A 15302-nucleotide genomic window follows, 5' to 3' on the forward strand; every position below is an offset into this window, starting at 1 on the left:
AGTATTATGCGAGATTCTCATATGGGAATCAGGGGAATTAAAGGTCTAGTCCCCCCAGTTCAGAGTAGTACACAATTTGGGAATAGTGATGAACTCTTTTAAATAAAATAATGGAAATGCACTTTTCGTCTAAAAGTGTGTGCTGCAATTTATCATAATAATAGCAAGAAACCCCATTAATGAGCCTTATTTCAACAAGTCCTTGACAAATCTACACTAAATGAAGAAAGAGCAGCAAGGCTGACTATTTAATTTGATTATTTTAACAAATCAACAATATACAAACTATAAAGTATATTGTGATGCCGTTATTGGTGCAGCAAATGCATTCAAAATTTTAGACAGCAAGAAATGAGAAAGAAACCATGCTGAGATTTTTATTCAAGTCTCAACTTAGTGATAGAAATGCTTTACCAATTTACATAGCACTAAAAACACCGGTTGTATTCATATGACAGAAGAATGGCAACAAAGGCTGCAGCTACATGAGATCTCAATAGCTTTTAAGGGCAGTTTTCAATCTGTACAGTTAATCCATTTATTATGCAAGCTACTGAAAGCAGACACTACAGGGGAGACGAGAGTGCGACTATTGTTTTAGACAAAACTGTAGATGCAAATATTTGCAAACAAGGCTATAAAAAAGTCAGTGGACCTCAGTTGGAAAACAGTTTTAAGTGACTGAATTAATGGCTTTACATTTCAGACTGGATAATTAAAAAAACATACTCAACATAAAAGACTCACAAATTGTACTTTACCACTCTCACAATGCCATACACACAGACAAGAGGCCTTTGTGATGGTTTGTAGGCTTTGTAAAAAATTAAGCCAACAGATGCAGGCAAGGGTTGCACAAAACTGGCAAAAATCTAACGTCATGGCTCCATTTCCCCACGAGAATCATCACAGTTACATCTCAAACTAACCCAGCCTAAACTCTGGTTAGAGGTGCTAAAAATCATTCAATATATATATAAGATACGAAAGACCAAAAGTGAGAGTTCATGTGGTAGAAAGAACAAAGTAGCCATGAGCAGGGGTACAGGGTGAGGATCCAGGACGGGCCGAGTGTCGTATAAAAGGAAAAGTACATTTCAGAAAACAAAAGGGGGGCCGCGCGGCACCACAAGCTATCACACTAATAAGCTTTCCGTTTTGCTGTGATAAATAATGGACCAAACAGTTTGAGCGACAGGGCCTTCTGGTTCGATTTCATGTCATAGTACAAAATGTCCAAAAACATCAACATTGACGAAACAGATAACTGTAGGAAGTGCTGGGTGTGTTCTGCAACGTTGTTGTGCCAGGAGCACTGTATGATGACAAACAAAGAGGCCACCATCTTTAGCACTTGGTCCACTACAGTGGTAGTTAAAGGTCTTTCAGCTTTCTACAGCAGGTGGTTCCGTCTCTGCAGAGATGGAGTTGTCTGCTTCTTCATTTGAGTGAGTGTGTTGCTCAGCCGGGCTGTCAGGATCCGGTCTAAAGAGAAACAACATCATCAGTCACAACCACCGGTGTGTTTCAAATGGGATATCTTCAACAGGGTAGATTCACACATAAGTTATGGTTGACAGTGGTTCGGCTTCTTAGGAAATCCATGTGTTGTTTTGTGTTTTTTTAAAATTGTACAAGACCTGCTTTAATTTCCTGTCAGTTGCTAAGATACTGTTTATTGCATCACATGGAATGTTCACCTGTTTGGGCTTGAAGCAGCATCATCATTATTCTCCTCCTCGGCAGGTGATTTTGGTTTTTCTTCAACCTCCATGTCATCGGTTTTCTGTTCTGAGTCCCCATTGACTGGAGTGGAGTCTAGAAAATACCAATTCAAATCAATATTTAAGAAAATACACCAAAAAATTGAGGTAATGTTGAAGCCAGGTGGAGGCACGATCAGAGTTGTCACATTTTACCTGCGTTTTGTGTCTCCTCATTATTATCTTCTGCTTCCTTGTTCTCCGTTTTAGGTTTAGCTGCCACCTCCGCTTTGCCCACAAAGCGAAGTTTTAACTTGTTGTAGACCTCACTAGCTTTTTCCATGACTGCAGAGCTGGCTTTATACCGCCGAATCTTTATTGTCCAAAAAAGCAGAATTATGTATCTTGTATATTGTAATGTATATGTTTTCCATTATTATACCTATGTGCTAATCCTGTCTGAATGCAAGGTGAGTTTTAAATCATAAAACAATCATGGTAGTTTTAACAACAGACAAGAAATGCACCTTTTTCAGTGTGGCAATGACTTCTGCATTCTTATGTAGGATCTGGCTGGTGACAGGCACGGCCTCAAGATCTGCCAGGGCTTGTAGACACCGCTCTATGTCCTAAAAATACATAATAAATAAATAATAACAATCGAGTTTTCATGCTGAAAAAAAAAAAACCAGAAGAACCAAATTTATAGATGTCACTTACTGGGTTGTCCACTTTGAGTGCAAACTTTATATCTGTGTGGAGTTTCTGTAGCTTTTCTTCTGGCGATGGCTCTGAATACAGACACACAACTAACAGTAAATATGTTGTAATGAATTTCCCTCTGACGGAAACTATATGCATAATTGATCCGTCTACCTGATGCACAGTTTTAATCGACGCAAATAAGTTTCCAACAAGCAATGATTACTAATCAGCTGTTCTTGGGGAACTGAGTATATGAGAGACTGACCCTTTTTCTTTTCCACTTTCTTCTCTGGTGGTCTCTCTGGTTTGCGTTTGGGCTTTTCAGGCTTAGACCTGAGAGAGAGAGAGAGAGAGCGAGGAAGAGGACTCTGTGATCTGAGTACGTCAAATATTAATGAAGTTCTTCTAATGAGGCTTGCATACAGGAGTTTATTCCCTATTGTGCACTCACCTCGCTCTGGACTTCTCTTCTGATCGCCTGGCTTTCTTCTCTTTGAGCTCTTTCTCCTTTCTTTCTTTTCTCTCCTTCTCTTTCTTTATTCTTGCTTTCTTCTGGTTGTCGGCCTTCTTGGATGATTTCTTTACCTTTTGATGGGTAAAGCATAAGTAGTTGTATGTGTCAACAACACCTTGATTCACCTGTAGTCATTTTTCTTTGGATGAAGCAAAAAAAGACTTATATATAGATGATTAACATATTTTTTTGAGAAAGAGACTGTACCTCAGATGATGGTGGAGAATCTGAGTCTGAGGGTGCAGGGATCGGGGGTGGAGGAGGTTTCTTGGACTTCTTCAATGGATGATCATCTACACCTTCATCAGAGCTACTGCTGCTGTCACTGTCACTCCCTTTTTTACTCTTATCTTTGTCCTTCTTCTTTTTCTCGTCCTCCTCCTTCTCTCTCTCACGTAACCTGCGGATTTCCTCTGCCTCCTCTTTTTTCCGACGGTCTTCCAGCTCTTTTCTGCGTTCCTCGTCTCGTTTCTTCCAGTCACTGATGGTGTCAGGCTCACTGTCACTGTGAAACAACAGAAACAGAGGTCCTGTTAACAACAAGCTTGTGTGTACCCTCACATTACAGTATTTGATAATTGTTTAAGTCTTCAGAGTTGCCTTACCTGTCACTGTCAGAGGATGATGAAGGTGCTCGTTTTGCCGGGGTGGGTTTGAGTTTGGGTTTGGGTTTAGGTTTGCGTGCACGCGGCTTTGGTGCAGGCTTTTCTGTGAATGAAAAAAATACGCACGGACCACATTTACATCAGCCAAAAGAGGAGAATGAAATCTTTACTTCAATACACAATTCATCCCCAAAATTTTGGATTACGTTGAAACTGGTTCATCTGATCTTAGCCTGAACACACACCTTTCTTGCGTGGCTGTGGGCCCTTCCGAGGAGGCGGATCGGAGTCTGAATCAGACTTTGAGCCGGACTGGGATTCAGAGCCTGACAGAGCTGGTCGAGGCTTCTCGTCCTCTGAGTCGCTGACCGCTACTTTCTTCTCTGATCCCGATCCCGAGTCTGAGTCCGAGTCAGATGATGCCTTCTGCAGCATCGCAGAGAAAAAGGGATTTGTACTCGGATATATAGGAGGAAACCACAAACAGTCATGACAAAAAATACTCTACATGCACTACATATACTCTAATGTGTGACAAGGCTGATGGGTCACCTTTTTCTTCCCTCTGCCTCCTGCTTTCTTTCCACCTCGGCCACCAGCTTTCTTTTCTGGAGTGAAGTCCTATGGAAGAATAAGAAATGTGTAGCATTTATAGGCTGATTAGTTTCAGATCGCACAACAATCATACAATGTTTAGTGCATGTGTGTGTTTATGATTACCTGGTCACTATTCTTGCCAGAGTCAGATTCTGATGGTGTGGGTTCTGATTCAGAGGGGGATCCGCTCTCCTCTCCTCCATCTCGGTCGCTGGATGAGCCCCGGGCCTTCTTTGGGGGCGGTGGCCGCTAAAATAGAAAACAAGCATGCAAATGAAAGACTTGAACTTTAACAAGGACACATTTGCAGCTCTTCATGATATACAGTGTAGTGTTTTTTTTTGTCCTAAAAGTTCGACCTTGACAACTTGAATTAGTCATGGCTCATTATTGCTTTTGTCATTGCTATGTCAACTCCTAATTAAAAAAAAGGAAGCGACCAATAATTAGTGGCGTGTTTTCTCCATCTCCTGTTTTCACTCCTATAAGTAGACAGATTCTCAGTAAATATCTGAACATTACTAATTATTGTGGTAACGAAGGTGCTTGGTTGTGTATTGTGCCATCAGCAGCCCTTTTGTACACATAAATGCATGTCATTTTTGTTAAGCTCAAGAAACACGGTTAAATTGTGTTTTTAGCCAAATCGATGAATAGGCTGTTTACTTTATTTCCAATAACAGTGAAATAAAACAGCAGCTACCTTAACAGGTGGTGGCTTTCGCTTCACTCCTCCTCCCCGTCCTTGGTCATCACTCCCAGAATCTGAGTCAACCTCACTTCCTGAGTCTGCTTTCTGAGGCACTGGGGCTTCTTCCTCATCATCATCATCCTCTTCACTTCCTCCTCCAACACCACCTCCATCTCCTCCTCCTCCTCCTCCTCCGGCATTGTTGCCCTCGCTGTCCGATGAGCTAGCTGGCTGCAGATGAACCATGATTAAAACATTGATGTTAATGTTGATGTGAATGCTCTACAAATGTAGTCTCTGAGTTGGAAGAGCAGCACTCTGAACAATTTTTATGACATTTTGCTTTTCCTTCACAAAAGAGATACAACCAAGGTTCCGAGTCAGAATTGAACAGTACATGTTGCAGTACATGGAATGTCTTAAACTGCTGCAGGCCATGATCTGAATTGCAGTATTTCAATCAAAAGACATGACAAGGCAAGTCCATTTGTATAGCACCTTTCAACAACCAGACAATTAAAATTGTGAGTTCTCAAACAATGGACATACAAATGACATAAAAGTTTGCTTTTATGTCTACATTTAAAGTATCTTTTAAAATTAGAGGTACTGTTGAATTGCGTATAATTCATGATTTAGGATTTCTAATATCAGGAAAACTTACTGCAGGTGGAGCACTGTAGGAGGCATGTGGATTGTTCTGGATCTCCCATAAACCTTCATTGAATCCCTTCCTTTTGTTGGGCTTTCCATAGCGTTCACTGTATTTTTCATAGGCAAAAAGGTCCTTTGGCGCAAGGAATGCACTGTGAAACAAACAAACAAACAAAAAGTGAACAATTTAACTTAACAAACAAGTGTTTGCATCACCTACTTGAGACATTACAATGGCAGACCATGCCACCTAGTGATGGATTAATATACTGCAGGTGCCATCTTGTCAAACAGATGGCGTCTGATGCCAGATCATACATATCAACACATCTCTCAAAAACATACTGCACACTCAAAGTGATAATCAATTTGAACCTGTACAGAACATCAAGGAGTGCTAACAAGCAACAGCCTGAGATACAAGTAGGGATTTGTGTTTCTGTGTTAAACCATTCTTCTCAGCCATGATCTCATGCTCCTGTAGCAAACTGAGGACTCAAGGGTTGACATTTGAAGTTGGCACAGTCAATTCAACCATGCACGACGAGCGAAAAACTGTACTATGGATTATGAATTTCTGAAAATGTTGTGGTAAATTCCCTCCTTTCCCACGAAAAAATCGTTATACAAATACACACATTTTGGTTTAAACAGGACTAGTGTCTAGTCTAAGGACTGATAATACAATACTGTACTCACGTTTCATGTGTCCCAAAGAAAAAAATTGGGATTTTATTAGGAGGTGGTTTCACTGCCCCATCAGCCACATCTTCGATCTGTAAACAAGCAAGATTTTTGAGCAGAGAGCACGAACCAAAGGACAGACTTCACACAAGTTTTCTGGGACGTGATGGTGCCATGTTTTGGTTTTGGTGATCTCTGGAAAAACAACGTATTGCATATTAATATTTCAACTGCCTGAAATCGTATGCATGTATGGTGCATATAACGCAGTTTTTATGGTGAGAGAAGGGGGTTATTTTCTAAAAGATTATTGAGCTATCTCAATCGTCATTTCAAAAATAACAACGTTAGCCTCGCTGCTGTATCGTCTCCGTGCAGATTAACGTTAGGCCATCAGCATCTCGTGCAAATTACGCTGCTCCTACACTGACTGAGGGCCTGAAACAAAGCCTGTCAGCCCGATGATAAATTAAGATATGTATGTGTGTGATAGGTATCCATGTTTGCCAGTGCCGAGAGGACACACAGAAGCTTCTACAGCGTCCCATGCAGATCAGCTCATCCCCTCCGCCCCTCCGGCTGCTGCTAACGTTAACGTTACTTGCTTACCCTGGCTGGCCAGTGGGGGTACCCCTTCATTTTAGCGAAAACCAGGTCTCCAGGCTGGAAGTTGTGTGGCATTGTCCCGCTCCTCTTTGCAGCCTGGATTTAAAAAGTATTCAGCTTCGTATTCTTTCGGTGTCTCTCTTCGTTTGCTTTTTTTTCAGGTCGACACGAAACCTGGAAACGATGGGGTTAGCTAGCAAGCTAACAGTACACTAGCGATACCGCGAGAAGAGACCGCCGAGCGAAGTTAGCCACAAGACAGAACATACTTCCGGTGATAGATCTGTGTACGCCTTCAAAATAAAGCACTTTCTACTTGATGTGAGGGAAATTAAGTAATGCAACAGATTCCTTGATGGTGAAAACAGTCAAGTTCAGGTCACTATGAGTATAAAAGGACAAACCTAAGCAGACTAGAAATTATTAGAACATAGGATTTTTTTTTTTATTTTTTTAGAGCCTGAGAACTGTAATGTGCTGAACATAAAAACACAATGGCCACTGAAAGCAGGATCTCAACAGCTTTCGAGAATATGTAAAGCAGTAAATATATCTAACAGAGCTCCCTTTTGGAGTCTTGTCTTAACAAATAAATATAATCATATGTGCATAACTATCTATCTGACAACAAATTATAAATAACAAATAATTAAATGACTGAATGAATTATTGACTAATTGGATGAATAAATACATAAATAAACAAATAAATCTCAGTTATCACGAATAGAAATTGTGTCTTGATTGTTAAATACTGGATGTGAAATGAACAAACCTTCCCTGGGTAGGTCACCGTCCAGCAGAGGGGTTAAATTATCCATTTATTACTTTTTAATCAGCTGCCAGTCTCATCATTGTCAAGGCAAATTGACTTTCACATGTCCAAGTGTCATTACAGACAATAACATGTACATTGTGCACTATGCATTAGATTCAGACAAAAGAAATGCTTTCAGGTTTTATTAACCTATTTCCATTTCTTTTCCTAAGCAACTTTATTTGGTTTGTATTACCAACTCTTGTTTTCAAGGCATATCAAATGAACATAAATGTTTCTGAGCCAATATCACAAAATCTATGTGTAACAAATACAATCTATATATTTCTGGAAAAGTTGATATGATGATAAATTACATGTATATATTTAACAATGACAATTATGTAAAGTTACTTTTATTCTACAAAATAAATTACCCCTCGTTGTCACACCGGAAATGGAATAGTGCACCATTGTGAGAACCTTCACTGATCCGGATGCAGCAGCCGTATCGCTTCCACCCGATACGACAATCACAGCGGAAGTCCCGCCTCTCCTGGCTCACCATTGGCTGCTGTACCATCAATTTCCTATTCACCCAATGACAGATTCCAATGTGGAAGGCTGCATTGACCTCCCCCCGAATTCACCTCTAGTACGCAGCCATGTTTCGGTCTTTGAGAAGTGTTCGGCAGTTTAACTGCAACCTCCTGACTTTACAAAGACTCAGCGTCCACTCTAAACTCCTCATCTGCACGTCCAGAATGGCCAGCTCGGAGTACAGGCTGGAGCGGGATACCTTTGGGGAGCTCAAGGTCCCGGCGGACAAGTACTACGGTGCTCAGACCGTCAGATCCACCATGAACTTCAAGATTGGGGGACCAAGTGAGAGAATGCCGATCCAAGTGATCAAGGCGTTTGGTATCCTGAAGAGAGCGGCCGCTGAGGTAAACAAGGACTACGGCCTCGACCCAAAGATAGCAGACGCGATCGTCAAGGCTGCAGATGAGGTTTCAGCAGGTAAACTGGATGATCATTTCCCTCTGGTGGTGTGGCAGACTGGCTCTGGCACTCAGAGCAACATGAACGTCAATGAGGTGATCAGCAACAGGGCTATTGAGATCCTAGGAGGGAAACTGGGCTCCAAGGATCCTGTCCACCCTAACGATCATGTCAATAAGAGTCAGAGCTCCAATGACACCTTCCCCACTGCCATGCACATTGCTGCAGCCACAGAGGTTCACCACGTCCTGCTGCCAGGCCTGCAGACTCTACATGATGCTCTGGCTGCCAAGTGTGAAGAGTTCAAAGACATCATCAAGATCGGGCGCACACACACCCAGGATGCTGTCCCCCTCTCGCTGGGACAGGAGTTCAGCGCCTATGTGCAGCAGGTGAAGTACAGCATTGAGAGGGTGAAGGCTGCCATGCCCAGGGTGTATGAGCTGGCAGCAGGAGGCACAGCAGTGGGTACAGGACTCAACACCCGCATTGGCTTTGCTGAGAAAGTAGCCTCCACTGTGGCCTCCCTCACGGGTCTGCCATTTGTGACTGCCCCCAACAAGTTTGAAGCCCTGGCAGCCCACGATGCTCTGGTGGAGCTGAGCGGGGCTCTGAACACGGTGGCTGTCAGCATGATGAAGATCGCCAACGACATCCGCTTCTTGGGGTCGGGACCTCGCTCTGGCCTGGGAGAGCTCATCCTCCCAGAGAACGAACCAGGAAGCAGCATCATGCCAGGCAAGGTGAACCCCACCCAGTGTGAGGCCATGACCATGGTGGCAGCCCAGGTGATGGGGAACCACGTGGCAGTCACCATCGGAGGCAGCAATGGACACTTTGAGCTCAACGTGTTCAAACCAATGATGGTCAAGAACGTGCTGAACTCGGCTCGGCTGCTGGGCGACGCCTCAGTCTCCTTCACCAATAACTGCGTGGTGGGCATCCAGGCCAACAGGGAGAGGATCGACAAGCTCATGAATGAGTCTCTCATGCTGGTCACTGCGCTCAACCCACACATCGGTTATGACAAAGCGGCCACCATCGCCAAGACAGCTCACAAGAAAGGCTCCACTCTGAAGGCCACGGCCGTGGAGCTGGGCTACCTGACCGAGGAGCAGTTCGACCAGTGGGTGAAGCCAAGTGAGATGCTGGGGCCAAAGTAAACTCTAAATGCACACGAAACACTACAGAACAAAGAAAGAACGCCTTTTCCAATGTGAGAAAAGACTATTTACATTTAAATCAAAGCGGCTGAACTTTGTGGACAAAACATTCTCAGTCCTGAACATCTCGTCTCTTAATAAATAATTTGAGAATCCTTTGCTGTTGTCTGATGCAGCTTTGTACTCTCACTCTGTTGCACTCTGGTGGTGGTTTAATTACATCTGAAACTCAAGAGTACTCCGGCATTTTGTTGAAACAAACAATTTCTGGACGCCTGACCTACTTCTGTCACACATTCACCAGTAGTATGTAGTTACACCTGTTGCTTGACAATACAAGAATGTTGCACCATCAACACAACTTTGTCCTGCAAGCACAAAATGTGTGTATTTGTATACCAACTTGTTCCTTTGGTATTAAAGTCTTAAATACTTCTTGACTATTAGTTGGTACCTTCAGGGTAGTTCAGATTCACAACGTGCCATCCCAAATGATTCAGCATGCACTGCTGTACCTTGTGTGTTCCAGTTTACAGTATATGTATAATATATGCAGAGTTCCCGTTCAATTAAATCTGTATTCATTTAAAATTGAGTATATTCTGGTTTCTGACATGTTTTTCTACACAGTGTATATCTTGCATACACATTAAGTTTTAAAAATATGCAGTATTGACTGATGTGCTCTGTGTTCAAATCACAAGGATGAAAGCAGCGTCAAAATCAAATTGAAATCCTTTATTGTACCCATCAGGGATTACATCGAACAAATAACTGAATTCCAATTTAACAAATTTGATCTGGAAATATAAAAAAAATCTAGCAAATAAAATGTGATGTGCCGGAGTTCTGTACAGGCGGCAAAGAAAACAATAACATGAACATTTGCTCCTCTTCTATTTGGTCCAGCTGACTTTGGGAATATCATAATGTTCTGTCAGGTTGTCCAGGTGGCGATTGAAATCCTGCAAACAAACCAAACAAGATAACTTATCTATAGCTGATATCATAAATAAGTCATTTCAAAGGTCACATTTACTCCACAGACATTAATGCATGTTTTATTTCCCAAAACAAAAATTTATTTATTTTAAAAAATTTGCTGTTTTACAAGTCTGATCTGAGTTGGGCTGTATGGCACTCTGCCAGGACTGACATGATTTACCTCAACTCTGTGTTTGTGTGTCTTTGAAGCTTTGTTCAAAATCCGCTCCATTTGCTTCAGGGACAGAGGGAGAGAGAAAAAAACGATTAATGTGAAAGAAAAAAAAACAGGTTCAACAAGTCAGATTTGACACACTGTAACACCTCATTACCAGTATACTATTAAACACACCTTAAACTCAATAAAATTCATTATTTGAGCGTGTCAGTGACAACAACATCTGTTGGCAATAAATCACTTGATAAAACTGTTGTAACCACCTGTTGTAGCTCTAAATATTCCCTGTGTGTTTGAGCAGTAGACATGTTGATCAGCTTACTCAAAAGGAGAGGACACTATGCCCATGTAATGGTGCTGAACTGTGTGTATGTTCCACAGTGCATTGTGATGCAATATTCACTGTTTCAAGTAATGACCTTTGTCTTTTGAATAGAAAGGGGCTAATAAACTGAGACTATGAAACATCTTCACTACACTGCAGGGATAATGAAGTTTTTCTTTTTTTTTCTATTTTGAACATAATAAGCTTTTTGGTTGACACTGAAGTTGAAACAGTACATCTAGCTAAATGACTAAAACTTAATTTGTCATGTTTTACATGTAGAACATTTCCGATCCAAAAGGTCTATTGAAACTTGTGCTGTGTTTAGTTAGGGGTGTTTCTTTTTTAGAACAACCAGCTCTGTGTGCTTCTGGTGACTGGTGCCAAAAGCTTTGCTGGCTGCTGAACTGTGTCGGAGTATGGACCCTTAAACAAGCACGGCAATATGGCTGATAGTTCAATAAGTTATTTCTGCTAATTTGATTTCTACAGCCTAGCCCCCACACTCTTGAAGCTCTTTGATGCTGGAGATCCATAACTTACTCTCTTCTCTTGCATTTTGTCAAAAGCAACTTGTGCTGGTGTCCTTTTGTCAACATATGCTTTCTGAGAATTCCCCTCCTCGTCGTTTTGACTGGTCACGACCTGCTCCAAGCGATGCTTACTCTCCTTGTCCTTCTTCTTCTTCCTGAAAATAAAAAGAAAGATATATAGCACCCAGTTTATTTATCAGTGGCTTTCTAGGCCAAGCACAACCATCAACAGGCAAGGAAACAGAAAGAGGATGCTTGCACTTGCACAGACACACGATCACATGCAGGCAATTAAAAACTGTTCTGTGAATTTCTTGGAAGGCCAAACTGATGATTAAGAATCATGTGATTTCGTCCTATTGAACACGTGCCCTGGTGTCCATAGTTATGTATTTATGTCATCAAGACGTCTATGTAGTGGTATTTACTGTGTAAAAAGAAAAAAAAAACATGTATTTTTTGATTGTTATATCATTTAATTTAAAATGAGGGTTACATGCTGAGATTGTGTATGTCCTGTGCACGTAATTAAAATAATCTAAAATTAGATTTACATGCAGAGATTTAGTCTATATCGTGCGTGTATATAATTTCTATGATTTCAAATTTGATTTAAATAAGAAATTGTGACCATATCTAGGGAAACTGAGCAGCTGTAAATGCTTAATGTAACTAACTCAGACTAGGCTGCCTCAACTAGCTAATGTTTTTAGCCACATGAAGCTCTCCATAGTACCGCCACATTGGCAGCAGTGTCTACGGCACATAAGCATTACCATTTCCAACGGTACAAAGCTATGTTCAAAGTGAATGTGCACGAATATTACTTTTATATATTTACTGAACCTACGTAACTGCGATCGTAAGACTGTTTTTCTGTTAGCAAACAAGCTAACAATAACCTCGCCAAACTAGCAGGCGCTTTTTTTATCAGTTGCGACTGTGTCTTAACATATTTGCGTCGACTCTTACAAAACATATTCTCCAAAGCCTCAGAACTTACTTTTTCCCTGCTGAGATGCTCCCTAAACCTTTTATTTTCAGGGCTCCCTTCTGGGCCTTCTCGTACTCGGACATTTTTTTGAGAAGCGTTCCCCTCGTCTTCTTCTGGTTTGTTATTATACCACCTGACAAACGTGCGGCGGTGCTGCCACCTGCCGGCGTGGTGCCAAAAAGCGCTCGTCCGCCAGAAACTGATTTACTCACTCCTTTTTACCTGCTGAAATACCTTTAAAAACCCAACACAAGGCTATATTTCATCTGCCAAAAAGTGATCACAGCTCCTAACTTGTGACTGAAAAGTTGTTTCTGCATCAAAATGACTTGATTTCCCATTTTGGTGGTTATATTTTAAAGGCTATAGCCGATGCTAGCCGCTTGTGTCAGCTGTGTTGCATTGTGTCCTCCCGTCCAGAGAGGGGCAGTAGATTATCTTCACAGCGCCAAAAGCCAAGCAGAAAACGGAAGTGGAAGGAACTATGAAAGTCAAACTGTAGCATGGTGCTCTGCTAACGTAACGCTACAGTACAAAATGTCAGGATACAGTTTATTTAGGATCGTCACGTTAACCAGGAGCATCACAAACAACGCTGCGACGTCGCTGTGCAGGACGAGCACGTTAAACAGAACACAGACATGCGGATACGCCAAGAAAGTTGGTGAGTAAAGAGAACATCTACCATATCTGCTCATTTAAATATGCCTCAGCTGTAAATATGATGAGCCAACACGTTTAGTTACCCACACTGTATGTGATTAAGAGTGGGAGGTAAACGGTGGGTAAATGATAATCGACAAATAGGATTGTTTTTCTATTATTTACATGTCCATTCATAGCTTTAGCACCCACCTGTGTACAAATGCCATTAAGTCATTACTATTAACAGTGTCAGGGGCTTATTTTCTATTTTCATTCAACTCGTGACCCCAGTCACAGTCAACGTGTCACTATAGTGATGTAAACATAACCATTTTTTCTTTCCGTGCTTCGCAGCGGCCAAAGGGAAAAGCAAAGGCATGATGAAAGAAGAGGTGAAAGGTCCAGAAGTGTGTAAAGACCCCATCAGACTTACTTCTTATGCAGTAGGGGCCAACATCTTGAAGCAAGGAGAAGACCCTCAGCTGAAGCCTAATGACCAATATCCAGAGTGGTGAGTATTATCTATTGCTTTCTGTCAACATGGTTTAGAATGAACTCTTTCTGGGTTTTATCAAATTTCTTTTCCTTCTTCTTAGTTTATTTTCTACAGTAAATGAACCCTATGCACATCTTTTACCCAAATCAGAATTGGTTCTGTACGTCAGTCAATCTAAAAGCTGTTCAGGTATCACATGCTGTTTGTTGCTTTTCTTTGCTTTGCTTTCTTTTACACCTTTTTGATTATTTGGTGGTTGATTGGCATCTTGGAATATCTAGGAATCACACACACATCCTGAAATTACAGTGTGAAATATATACATTTATGCACAAAACAACAGACACATTTGCATGTCATGTTCTTTTTAATGTTATGTTGGACCCTTGTATAACTTGAGTTTTTTGTATGAGTGAAAATGGCTTTTCATGTGTATAAGAAGTTAACTTATTTAATCACATTTTTGATTAAATAAGTTCTGATTCTTATTTTTTTTTTTTTACTAATCTAATTTCATCATTCACTTAGGTTGTTCCAGTTGAACTTGGGAGAGCCCAAAAAGCTGCAGGAGCTGGACCCGGACGGCTGGAAATATTGGAAACGTCTGAGGAAGGAAAACATTTGGCGTTTCAACAAGATTCATAAAGGGAAGAAGATGTAGAACTTCACTGGACTGACAGAGAGCTTCTCTTCCTGTATACTGGGTCGCTTCAGACACTGTGGTCGGAATGACCTGAGTTCAGCTTCCCGACTGGCATGTCAATTGACCGACTCTTTGCCTCTTCCAGCGTGTTGTTTGGACTCATGCATCACATTCAGTGGGCATCTGGGGATTTTACTTGAAAGCTGTAAGAGAGTTCAACATTGGTTATGTTAAAAATGGTTAATGGTAAGACCCAACACTCAAAGTGTAACGGATCCCAACACACAACCAGGTCAATCAGCTAAAAGTTAACATTATAAGCTCAAGACAGACAGACACATTCTTGACCTTAGGAACAGTTGTTGTTCTGAGTTGTCCATTTTATCACACAGTCTCCTTCAGCAGATGGCATCATGAAATGTAATACATTTGATTTTCAATGGTATAAAATTCTATAGTGTTGTTTTAGGGGCACTGCATTGCATTGAGTTAATTTATACATGTATGTATGTATGAAACGGCATGTTGACACAAATCACTTTTTCACTGTTTGTTTTTTTCCCAGACTCATGAATAAATACATTACATGAATACCATGCTGATGTTTTGCTTTTTTTTCTGGCAGAATGCCTCATAGTAGGGCTGCATATTTAATCTAAATATTATCATAATCACAATATGGCCAAGTGCAATATCCAAGTCAAATAATAATGAAATACTGTGGTGGTGCTGCAGAGGCGCCTTGGCTGACAAGTCTTGTTCTCCCTATATTAAGAAAACATGTTTGTTAAGTAAAAACTCCAACAAATGTCACATCATGATTT

General features: G+C 41.2%; 4 protein-coding genes across 4 annotated transcripts; 2 read left to right on the top strand and 2 right to left on the bottom strand.

Moving 5' to 3' along the window:
- Positions 1-363: 363 nt before the first annotated feature.
- Positions 364-7018, bottom strand: hdgfl2 (HDGF like 2). The gene is made up of 16 exons (XM_030432724.1): positions 6763-7018; positions 6169-6245; positions 5480-5621; positions 4828-5046; positions 4248-4373; positions 4080-4148; positions 3773-3953; positions 3528-3630; positions 3130-3427; positions 2860-2993; positions 2674-2741; positions 2424-2494; positions 2231-2332; positions 1920-2076; positions 1701-1818; positions 364-1485 (listed from the first exon to the last, which is right to left on the bottom strand). Exons 1-16 carry the CDS (start codon positions 6832-6834, stop codon positions 1386-1388), a joined length of 2037 nt encoding a protein of 678 aa, XP_030288584.1. The 5' UTR covers positions 6835-7018; the 3' UTR covers positions 364-1385.
- Positions 7019-7715: 697 nt separating this feature from the next.
- fh (fumarate hydratase) lies at positions 7716-10275 on the top strand. The gene has a single exon (XM_030432725.1). It carries the CDS (start codon positions 8181-8183, stop codon positions 9678-9680), a length of 1500 nt encoding a protein of 499 aa, XP_030288585.1. The 5' UTR covers positions 7716-8180; the 3' UTR covers positions 9681-10275.
- Positions 10276-10403: 128 nt separating this feature from the next.
- fam32a (family with sequence similarity 32 member A) lies at positions 10404-12856 on the bottom strand. Its single transcript, XM_030432727.1, has 4 exons — positions 12704-12856; positions 11711-11855; positions 10846-10899; positions 10404-10645 (listed from the first exon to the last, which is right to left on the bottom strand). The coding sequence occupies exons 1-4, from the start codon at positions 12775-12777 to the stop codon at positions 10577-10579; spliced, it is 342 nt and encodes a 113-aa protein (XP_030288587.1). The 5' UTR covers positions 12778-12856; the 3' UTR covers positions 10404-10576.
- A 274-nt stretch (positions 12857-13130) lies between these two features.
- Positions 13131-15074, top strand: mrpl54 (mitochondrial ribosomal protein L54). Its single transcript, XM_030432726.1, has 3 exons — positions 13131-13358; positions 13694-13850; positions 14364-15074. The coding sequence occupies exons 1-3, from the start codon at positions 13232-13234 to the stop codon at positions 14494-14496; spliced, it is 417 nt and encodes a 138-aa protein (XP_030288586.1). The 5' UTR covers positions 13131-13231; the 3' UTR covers positions 14497-15074.
- Positions 15075-15302: the final 228 nt, after the last annotated feature.

The sequence above is a fragment of the Sparus aurata genome, chromosome 11, assembly GCF_900880675.1.
Source record: "Sparus aurata chromosome 11, fSpaAur1.1, whole genome shotgun sequence".
NCBI classification, from domain to species: domain Eukaryota; kingdom Metazoa; phylum Chordata; class Actinopteri; order Spariformes; family Sparidae; genus Sparus; species Sparus aurata.